The 11,701-nt window shown below is 37.4% G+C and overlaps 1 protein-coding gene across 1 annotated transcript; it reads right to left on the bottom strand.

The window, feature by feature from the left end:
- Positions 1–3,434: 3,434 nt before the first annotated feature.
- Positions 3,435–11,023, bottom strand: LOC107568005 (LIM/homeobox protein Lhx2-like). The gene is made up of 5 exons (XM_016253838.1): positions 9,945–11,023; positions 8,397–8,599; positions 6,608–6,660; positions 6,056–6,300; positions 3,435–4,693 (listed from the first exon to the last, which is right to left on the bottom strand). Exons 1-5 carry the CDS (start codon positions 10,155–10,157, stop codon positions 4,403–4,405), a joined length of 1,005 nt encoding a protein of 334 aa, XP_016109324.1. The 5' UTR covers positions 10,158–11,023; the 3' UTR covers positions 3,435–4,402.
- Positions 11,024–11,701: the final 678 nt, after the last annotated feature.

Here is an 11,701-nt window from a genome sequence, read left to right as displayed (position 1 = left end):
TATATATATATATACACATGCTTAATTCGAAGGGAATGTAAGATTATTTTTCTTACCCTTTTTTATTTTTAATATCTTAAGTAATTATCTTAAGGAAAGTTTAGATATTTGTACTGGAAAACAAGACAAAAATACTGAGTTAGGATATAATTTTTTTCAATGTTGAAGTATCTTGTATGATACAGGAATGGAAATCATTTAATATCATGATATATATTAAAATACTATTTTTTTATGGCATTTTTTTACTTTATTTGAAAAATGTTTATCAGGCAACTTCCCAATTATAATAAGTTATAAATTTATTTCTGGTCATTTTTTTGTAAGATTTCCCAAGTACGCACAATCAGCGATTGGCCTAGTGCACTCTTGTGCTACATATATACATTTATGCATGTAGTGGACACTTATCTGAAGCTTAACCTCTGATCTCTAATTTAGAAAGCATTTCTTATTGTATGCGAGTCAAATGTTTAAATTGGCCTGATCAGGCGTAGCTAACTATGGTCACACGTTCTATTGAACTCTATTGGTAATGACAGAAGTTGAGACCGTAGATGCTTTTTGGAAACACACCCCAGATTGACAAAGCAAACAGCCCTTGGAAAAGATATGCAAAAACCACAGACACTTTGCATGGACTTTGCTACATAGCACGCGTCACAAACATCCAAACCGATGCGATGATCCTCAGATTCTGCACAGTCAGAAATTAGGTAATAATATTCCATATTAAACTTTATTGGACCAACTATTTCCAAAAAGCTGTAGTGAGTTTTAAATAGCAGGCTCTCTCTCCATTAAAGCCTTCGTCGTGTGGCTTTTTGTGGGAATGCGCTGTACATCTGGGCACCACATTGGCTTCCACGGTGGCTGGCTGGCTTTGGCATCCATCGTAAGGCCATTACAACCCCAGTCTACCAGGCCTCCAGGAGCCTGAGCGGTGGGCTGCGCGCCAGACCCCTCCACACCACTCACTTCAACAAACAATGGCGAGAGAAACCCGAGAAGCCGAGAGTCACTGACCTAATGTTCATCTAGACCAAAGGCCAAGGCCTAGTTCACACTGGGAAGCATCGCGTGTCAAGACGGACGTGTTGATGTGTGTGAAATGGGAGTTTCTGCTTCAGTTCAGTGGATGTCTGTGAGGGTCAAACACGGGCTCAACTTCACATTTGCTGAGGGGTATGCAAGATCAGTGTTGGCGCCCCCCTGTATTCTAGACCCTAACCCTAACTCCAGCAGAAAACTTTCTGCAAGTCAATGACCAAAAGACCATTAACTAGCTTGGGCATGGAAGGATAAAGGATAAAGAAAAATCAAAAGTGTGTTGACAACCTTTTTAACTCCTGATGGCTTTTTTTTTTTTTACTTTTAGAGATAATTAATGGAAAATGTGCCATGCTTAAGTGGAAGATTTCTGCCACCTGGTAGAAATACAAACACTATTGAAATGAATGTCATGATATTCCCACTATGATCACAATTTCCACTCCGTAATATAGCTCTTTTCACATGTTTTGATTTTGGATTTATATTTAGACATTATAAAATCACTATTATAACATTTAAAAATCACTTCATGTCAAAGTTCAGCATTGTTTTATACTAAGTATGAAGTAGCAAGAGTTTTCAAAAAACTCATCGGATCTACTTGAATCACACAAATGGCCTATTTTGAATTCAAAATGGCCATTTTTTATATCCTTGTTAATAATCTTCTCAGTTCCTTTCAAATTTAAATCAAATGCCAATTCACAAACATCGTGACTTTTTTATTTTTTGAGAGATACTCAGAAATGAACTTATATTAACTTTAATCACTTTGCTCTCTTAGGCAACAATGTTAAATGTTGAATGACATTATAGAGTAAGCTTACCAATTTCTGTTAGTTCACTTGGATATTGCTGTCCTTATTTTAATGAATTGTTCTTTTTCCCCTTTGTGTTTTCTGTTCTGCGCCCCAGAGCGTTTCTGCACCAGTAATGTGTCGAAGGGTGAGCGGTTGATATGTAGGCCTACTCAGTTTATTATACATTTCGAACTCATTAAAAATGCTAAAAAACGTTAAATAAAAATGTTTCATTACATTATAAGCTTTTTATTATTTACAACGTTTTATCACAGAATGATTTCGGCAAAATGGCGCCCCCACCCCCTCTGTTCGGCGCCCCTATGCACAGCATATACTGCATACCCCATTTTTTTGTGCCACTGGCAAAACACGCATGTACGATGACTGGGTGACCATATATTTCACATGGGCTGTAATAAACTTGCATTCCAAATGCTCCACCGTTCAACCGTTTAAAAATAATTATCATAATAAATTCCAGTGCAGGTTTTGTACTCTAATAGTCACTAGAGGTTTTCGGCTAAGAAATAACACACAAACGGTGTACAAGGACACTGACAAAACAAAACCAACAACCCAAGAACAGAACATATAAAAGCATTAGCATTTCTGTGCAGTTCCTGTCATTTAATACATAGAAATTCATTAAATGTGTTATTTCTATTTTCTCAGTTTTAATGTGTAGAAGATTGTTAAGGTTGCTCTATAATAATTAATCAAAGCTATTTTCCTATTATCTCAGTTTTTTCCTGTAATTAAGCCAAATACGGTTCTGATTACAGGACCCAGAGGAACTTGGTTTCAGCGTGGTTTCTCTCTGATCATAAAGCTGCCAAAACCATAGCTTAGAAAGAAATGTGGTTTCGGTTGGTTGTGTTAGTTATTTCTTTTATTTTTTTGAGGATTAATTTGCCTTAATCTGAGAGGGTTTTTTATTTTGTATCTTATTTTATTTTGAAACCGTTAGAAATAATTTAATTGAACACTGCAAAATATAGTCTGAAAGACAATGGTGTTTCACATTTGAACATGTTTTTTATAAAACATGCATTGTAAAATGCATTATAATCTCTTAAAATAAATATGATTCAGTTTTGATTATGAGAAATTCATTATGTGGATAGCACAGATATATTATGTTTGTAATATCACTTAACATTAATGTGTGTGTGTGTGTGTGTGTAGTATTATAATTTTATGTTATTTAATTATTTTACATATTTTATAAACAGTATCTAATTTACATAATGACAACAACCTGGATTTATTTCTTTATTTAATTTAAATGCAACCATGTAGTGTGTGTGACAAGATGTGTATTAACAAATCACACCAAACTGCATTTGGTTTTGGGATTCTCAGTTATAAATTACCATGACAACTAGCATCATCTTAATGTATTAATGTCCAGTTAGAATGTGTTTTTGTCTTTAAGCTCTAGATTTGTGTTAACGCTGTTTGCATTGCTGTTATGTAAAATGCTTTGAAACTGGTGAAATAATGAGGCCCACAAAAAAAAAATAGTGATTCATTTTTTTATATTTTTTACAGAACTGAAGATTTACATCAAAGGGGATACTGCAGGGAGTGGACTCGAAATTTCTCAATAATCTGTCAAAACTGTACAGCATTTCAACAAGCAGCCTCTGGTTACCATGGAAACATTTACCCTGTCTCCAACACTGTCACATCTTAATGGTTGAGAAGAAAAAAATCACCTAACCGAATGAGGAACAAAAAAAAATGTTTCATTCCATAAATCAGTGTTTGTTTGTGATGCACTCCTCCGATCAAGGTTTTTCTTTGTACAAACTCTCCACAGCCGTTTTCTCTCCCAGTGCATGAAACGTGTTCTCAGGTTTCATATGTACTGCTATCATATCCAGTGATTTCTGAGTGAGGTAATATGTTGGAATGAGAGTATATGATCAGCTCTTCATCGTGTGTGTGTTTTCGTGCACATGTGATTTACTTAACCATTTTCATCATCCAACAAATGAAAGTACACATTTTCTGATGTAGTTCGTTTAGCGTTGCTAAAGGGGCTTCAGTGACTACACTGCAGGATAAGGCACGTGACAGTCAGGCTAGATTACGCTGTAATTATTCACATTATAATCCAGTTTCCTCACACTGACTCCTGTGCGTGAACATAAATAAGAGGTTGACGAACAAATGCATTTCCCAGCTCAGTCTCTCTCTCTGTAAGCATGGTTGGGGGAAAACATGAAAAAAACAAAACAGAAAATAAAATGCAAATTACTCTCTTATCAACAGATCCTTCAGTGAAACTTGAGTCTGCCCCAAAATGCAATACTCTAAACGAAGAGTTCTTTTTCACGTCTCGTTTTTTAGTCTCTTGAATTGGATCGGCCACGTTTGTAAAGTTCCTGGCCTGTACAAAAATGCCCAGGTAGATCGGTTTATGTTTCAGACAGATGTAGTTTGTGAACGACTAGCATGGTTGCTCATACTCATGTTTGATTTCTGATTTAGGTGGCTCCACAAATGGAGGAAGCAGATGAAGGTGCTGAGCAATCTGAGCATCAGAAGAGGCTGGTTAAGGTGCTCTGCGATGGACTCCGGCATTCGTGAACGTCCAGGCTGCCCGGGACGGAGGTCAGTACGGAGGTGACGGTGGGCATTGTGGGGTTGGTCAGGTCTGTGAGGGTCGTGGGAGTGCTGGATGGGCTCATGGAGGCGTTGGAAATCTCTGAGGCCGGTCCGGATGGCGTTCCTCCAGGCAGGGTCGACCCATCCAAGGCCTTGTCCACACCCGTGTTATCCTGGCGCAGGAGGTTTCGTCTGAACTTGGCCCGAGCGTTTTGAAACCAGACCTGCGAACCGAGACGCCAGACGTTAGAAATAAACCACAGACGAAAAAACCATGCGATGCTCAGAGGAAGAACGTTCGTCTCATCAAAGCCGAGTGACGGCCAATGATAATTAGCGCTTTGAGATTTTATTTTTACTTGAATATCTCAGATTTTTACTTTCCATTTGTCCCCTGGATGTTTTGCCACAGCAACTGCGTTTCGTTTTTTATTTTTCTGGTTTCAGTGATATCTGACAAACAGCTGTTTCTTTTATTTCCAGACATACTCTAACACCTTGTGTTTTATTTGTGCGTGTAATTAATTCAGATTTCTCTCTTTCAGGAACTAATTAATAGCATTCCATTGAGGAGACCAGGCTTGTGAATTACATTTGATTCATTCCTCAAGTCATTTTTTAATCAGTCTAATTTGTTGCTGATGTGAAGGAATGTGCTGTTTTTGACATTGTTTTACTTAATACGTATATATTGGGTTATATGTGACCCTGGAGCACAAAAGCAGTCTTAAGTGGCTGGGGTATATTTGTAGCAATAGCCAAAAATACATTGTATGGGTCAAAATGATCGATTTTTCTTTTATGCCAAAAATCATTAGGATATTAAGTAAAGATCATGTTCCATAAAGATATTTTGTACATTTCCTACTGTAAATACATCAAAATTTAATTTTTGATTAGTAATATGCATTGCTAAGAACTTCATTTGGACAACTTTAAAGGTGATTTTCTCAATATTTTTATTTTTTTGCACCCTCAGACTCCAGATTTTCAAATAGTTGTATCTCTGCCTATCCTAACAAACCATACATCAATAGAAAGCTAATTTATTCAGTAAAAAAATCATATAAAAATTGACCCTTATGACTGGTTTTGTGGTCGAGGGTCACATATTATATTAAGTACAACTTTATTTGCATACATACAGTACACTCACCTAAAGCGATATATACAATTTAGCAAATCCCAACTGCTTGAATATTATTGTCTCAAAATGTAACTATAATGTCACTTAGTTCTGTTAAATATACAAATATGCCCTATTTATCTGCATACATGCATTATATACACTATATAGCAAATCGTATCTGCTTGATTGCTTGTATTGTCGCAAAATGTAACTCTATTATTGTCCAGCTCTAATCTGCTAAATGCAACTGTAATGCATGAAGATATTATAAACGTCATCATCATGATTTTCTGTAAAGCTGCTCTGAAACAATGTGTATTGTGAAAGGTGCTATACAAACAAATTTGACTAATATAAAAAAACTAAAGGCTTTCATGGTCAGTATGCTAAAATCTCAAAGCTAAAATGACTTGCATAGAGCGAAAACGATTAGTCTAAATGAAGCGAGTTTTCTGACCTGTAGAACACGCTTGGTGAGGCCTGTTTTCTGGGCCAGCTGTTTCAGGTCCTTGGCGTCAGGATTGTGGTTGATGGCAAAATATGACTTCATGGTCCTCAGCTGATGGTGTTTAAATGACGTTCTCATGCGCTTGGTCTTCTGGCTGGTGCTGTACTGCGAGTCTCTGTCCATTGGATCGCCGTCATTTTCGTTGCAGCTCAATGCTGAATCCAAAAACGCAAAATGTATTAGCTGTGTTGCTGCTATTGATCCCAAAATGAGTGCATACATTTCAAAAGCTTAAAACTACACATGCAAATGACGTTTTCCATAATGCTAAACTTGTATAGTGTAGCACTGCAGTTCTAGTTTGAATAAATGCAGAAAGCTGAAACTTGACAATAAATACATGAGATGCAATGACAGAACGATCAGATGCTGTGATGAGAATGAGGACGTGCCTCTCAGATTCTTTCGTTTCTTTGATTGCACTCCAACATTGTGTTTAGTCTTGGATTTGACTACACAAAGGAGCCACAGCACCATCATGTTGCTGTGTTTGCAACTTACTGCATGCATAATAATCTGCATTATGCTGTAGTCTTACATCATGCTGTTTTGGTCTTTTAAAAAACAACAACAATTTGATTCTAAATGCAATAGACGTGTTTTGAAAGCATGCAAGTCTGCATCATGACTTTTATTTCATTTTTCAAATCTGAGTGGTTTTGCCCGTTTTTACAGCAACCCCCACCCCCCACATATGGCCATATCTTCGTTTCTGTTTGTATGGTGTCTTGTGTAGGATTTGGTTGTGAAAAGCCCACACTATCTGTCTTGAACACAAGTGTTTAGGAGATAGGCCTGTCTGAATGTGTCAGAAATGTGTTTGCGCCAGTTCCAAATTCTTGGCAGAAGTTTATGTGTTGCTAGACGCATGACAGTTCAGAATTATGTTTTCTCTGACAACTACAAATATTAGTCATTGAAAATGGTCTGATCAACACTTCAGATAATTAACCTTGAATGCTTTACAACGCTGCACATGGTGAACAAATGTTTCCTCCTGATATAAATATGGCCATTGAGAAATACTGCTACCTTTACAGTGATGCACGTCAAGAGCAGTTATCTTCACTGAACACAGAATTATTTATGTGCACATGGTTACTGTAGTATTGCAATGATGAACTGTCTTTATTGTTCTTGTTTTTCAGGTTTTGATCTTGCTGTTGTGTTCGTGCTGTTGTTTAAAGTGTGAGCTGATGGGGGCAGCAATGATCTGACTGTGTCTGACCAAAGTTCACTCTCTCTATATTTAACTCGTGTTTTTGTCAAACGGTTGATCTGATTTCAAAACGTTTCTATTTTCCATTTTAAGTCCATGTAAATTTAACAGTTCTTCAGAAGCCGGTTAGTCCACCAAACAAGACCGCAATTGTTGTGATAAATTTGCCAACTTCAATTAACGATCCCAAGACAACAAGATTTACAAAGCAACCAAACATTCTGAGTTTGAACACATTTTACAGTGGAAACATAGCTTGGAGATATAATAAAAACTCGTGATAAACTTGCATTTTATAGTTATAGTCTTTTTTTTAGAAAAACATTTTATTTATTCATTTCGCTTTCGCTCAGTTTATCTGAAATTAAATCCAGGCACCAAAGAAAATGAAGAATATTCGTGAAGTTCGTAGATTATATCATCTTATTTGATTAAAAAGTTGTTGTTTTTACCCAATAGGCTAATATTCTTTGTTTGGACGAATGCATAACATCTTTTTTAGAGCAAAAAGCATAGTAAATTAATTCGAGGCATGTTGCTACATGATTTGTTTCTTTAACTGTTACGAGAATAGAGTAAAATCGTTGAGCAGGTTAAGGAGTTTCTGGGTTATTGTAATTGTTATTAAATTGCATCCTGATGTCTTCACAATACCTAGACAGGAAAAAAAAAATTCTATAGAATGTTTAGTTAATTTAAACAAAAACGTTCAATTTTAGGCAAAACAATTATTCCTTGAATCATATTAGTAGTTTCTGTATTAATTAAAGTAGGCTATTATTAGTCTGATTATTAAAATGTACAACTACTTTTTCACAGACATCAACAGAAAAAACAACACATTTTGGCTATTTTTAATTTTATACAAGCAATGAAAATTAGTTATGTCGTTTCTGCATTATTGTAAGTGTATAAGGACGAAACCACATCAAAATACAATCTACAGACAAAAAGCAAAAAGCTTTGGCGACAGGTTTGCATTTTTATTATTTATCCACAAACGAAAATGTCACTCCAGGCGAAGGAAACGCCGTAAGATCGTGCAACTTTTGAGTAAAGGAGTTTGCTCACCTGTAATAGTCTTCTTTGCAGTAGATGCTTCCGTCTTTGCTGAAGCAGGTGAGTTCAGACTCCAGGTTGAGTTTACACTCGCAGCACTTCAGACAGCGCATGTGCCACTGCTTGTCCACGGCGAGCAGGTAATAGCGGTCAGAGATCTTCCCTCCGCAGCCCGCGCACAGAGCCAGCCGCTCCCCGCTGATCGAAGGCATGCTCTGCACAAACACAGGCGAACAGCGCGCTCATTAAAGGCAGGAACTATAAGCCCAGTTTCATTCAAATACTCTATATCTACACCATTATCTGCAGTGTTATACAAATGAATATTTCTAATGGCAGATTAGTAACCCATAGAATACACAGCGCGTGTTTAAAGTGCCTGGCTTCAGTAATTAGTGAAAACACTATTTTACGCATTTGCTGATGAAAAATGTCCAAAAAAATCAGACATTACTAGTGTTCGCTTCTGTAGAGAATGGGAGGGGCGTGAGATTGAGAAGATAAATATAGAAGTGTATTCAGTGAGTGAGTGTACTCTGATTTGTATTTAATATTTCCCGGAATGCCACGAATAATAAGAAAATAACCACAAGAAAAATTATATTATGCATGCCTCCATTCACGTCGTTTTTTCTTTAACAAAGGAACAGTTGTGATACATATATAAGCAAATTAATCAAAGGCTGAGCTTGTTTTATTGTGTTTACGTTCGGCGTGTTGTGTGGCCTTAGATACACACAGCAAACACACTCGTAATATATGTAGGCTTCTACACACACACACACACACAGTTGTGTAAGAATAAAATATTGTTTTATTCTTTAGCATTTCTTTATTTGTAATTTTGGATTTGTCATCGTGTAAGTTTTGAGATGCAGTGTTAAAAAATGTCAAAACATTTGTTTTAAGCGTGCACTATTGCTAAAAAAAATATTGTAATGGTAATGGATTTAACGTAAGGTTCTGCATTGTCTTTTTTTGTTTTTTTGCTGTTGTTAATCACAGATATTATGTGCCAAAACAATGCCAATACATTTTAGTTGGATCACAACATCTGCTAATGTTTTTAATCGTAATTATATCACTCGTATATTATGGAAAAAGAAAATATTATTTTTGCGTCACTTAAAGTTTAGCAGCACTGCATAAGCGTTTGTAAAACAATGAGAATTTATTTGAAGTATATCAGTATATGCACAAACCCGAAACAGGATTTATTTTTTTTTGCTCGCTAATTGCTTATTATTTCACCACTGTATCGAACAACCACACTTTTACAGTAGAAATTAAATTGGACTACAGGCCATTTAAAATTGATACCGTTTCTCGTAGCTTTCTGTAACTATTTGCATTCCACCCGTGACAAAAGGTTTACACGTAATGCATTGAAGACGAGGCCTGTAATTGTGGCTTTGCTGAAGTTTGAAGTTTGTTTAAATGGACAAGATCGGAATCACATCTTTGGGCCTCTATTGCACTGTTGGAATAACGGTTCAGTTAGCATAGGCTGTTAGGATTTCCAAGCAAGCGCCTGGAGCGAGAGGCATGGCTTTCTCCTACCGTCTCTGTTTCCCCCATATCTATGGCCGAGCTGATAGTCGCCGAATCGCTCTTTCCTCTCCGCTCCATTTCTTCCATAACACCATGCATCTCGCCTCCAGGCAGACCGTGGAAAAGCATCGTTGCCGCAGATGAGACCGAATAGCACGTGTTTCCGTCAGATCTGCAACCCAAGATTTCCGTGAGACGCACTTCTAGCCCTGTGCAGTTCATATGGCCTCTCTCGCTCTCATCAAATAATTCCCGTTTGGAGGATCTGATCGGTCTAAACGGTGTTCGTTTATCAGAACTGTCAACTCCGTATTCTGATGGATTCTTTTAAATGCATCGAAGTGTGAGATTGCAAAACATGCAGCCAGATCGGTTTTAGCCTATGAGAGCATTCCGGAGCTTTGAGGACATACCAGCTACTGAAGCCCCTCTACATGTGTGACACTGGACCCTCCTATTTCTTCGTGAGTAACTTTCAGTTACCACATTTTGGACATGCATTTGTCAGTGTAAGAGTTCAGTTTTTCTTTCTTGTCTTTTCAGAAATCAGTTTTGGAGCATGACTGCCGCCGGTCATTACTCACTCACACACACACACACACACACACACACACACAAATCCGTTATTGCATCGCCGAAGAATAAAAAATATATAATCCCGAAATGCCTGGGAGGAACGACTACAATGACGATTCAGATTCTGCAAGTGGTTATATCTTCATCCACGTCTCTTCACCTCCTCCGCGACAGTTTGTCATCACACGCACACCAAAAATGTCCAATTTCAGTAGGCTTCAGCTTGGGTACAAATCAACTCAAAGGTTTGTTCTAACAAATGAGGTGGTTGTCCTGTCATCTACAGCATTAGCTGTTGTTGTTCGTCCCGCATGCAGTATGCAAGCAACTGAGAAAGAGGAGGAGTTGAGGACACTTTGGGTTTGTACAATCCAGTGAAGACAGTGAGGTTCCCTGCGCTCTTCCCTCTCCAAACGTGAGCAAACCCACCGCGCCTTTTCTACCGGGACCTTGACGTCACGCCGTTTCGTTCGTGATTACTGGCTGCTCGAACTCTTGATATACGCACTGTATCGAATTGTTGCAGGGATTTTAATGTCAGCTGCACCGAAATTTGATGGTAACTAAAGACTTTCTGAAAAGACATTTTTTCGACATTAATTTCTTTTTTTATAGACAAGTTAAATGCGTTGGAAAGCTTAAGTAATTCGATTTAGTGAGCATCGGACTTGATATGAGCGACTCGCAGTGAGATGTAAACTTTTGCGTCTTCGTCTGAAGTGAAAAGTGAATCGCTCCGATTTGTGATTTGATTTCATTAATTCCATAAGCCTATTCTTTAATATGGAACTGTAAGTCGATGTCTCATGCCATGCGACTCACCGCCTCGGTGTTATAGAGCACCGGCCCCGGACAGATCCCCGTGACTGCTTTAAACAAAAGGATCCAGAAGAACGGAATAGTCTCTTCCTACTGACAGCATTGAATGTACAGCTCAGAGTATCTGTGAGAAGTGCAATTAACGTCAGTGTCACAGTCAATTCGGCTGTTTCATCACTCTAACCTGCTTTTTTTTTTAACTCTATATTGTATTGTTCTACCAAACGTTGGGAAGATGCAATACTAATAATCTCTTTCTTCACATTTATATTTTCACATATTTTAGTGTTCCTCGTAATATTTTCTCAATTTTTTATGTCATTCTGGGAGCATTATATTCCCCAAAATAAGCTTTCATTAATAATATTATA

The sequence above is a fragment of the Sinocyclocheilus grahami genome, unplaced genomic scaffold (genome assembly GCF_001515645.1).
Source record: "Sinocyclocheilus grahami isolate Dianchi unplaced genomic scaffold, SAMN03320097.WGS_v1.1 scaffold1206.1, whole genome shotgun sequence".
NCBI lineage: Eukaryota > Metazoa > Chordata > Actinopteri > Cypriniformes > Cyprinidae > Sinocyclocheilus > Sinocyclocheilus grahami.
Note: the sequence above shows the minus strand (reverse complement) of the source record. Positions and strands in the feature narration are given on the sequence as shown.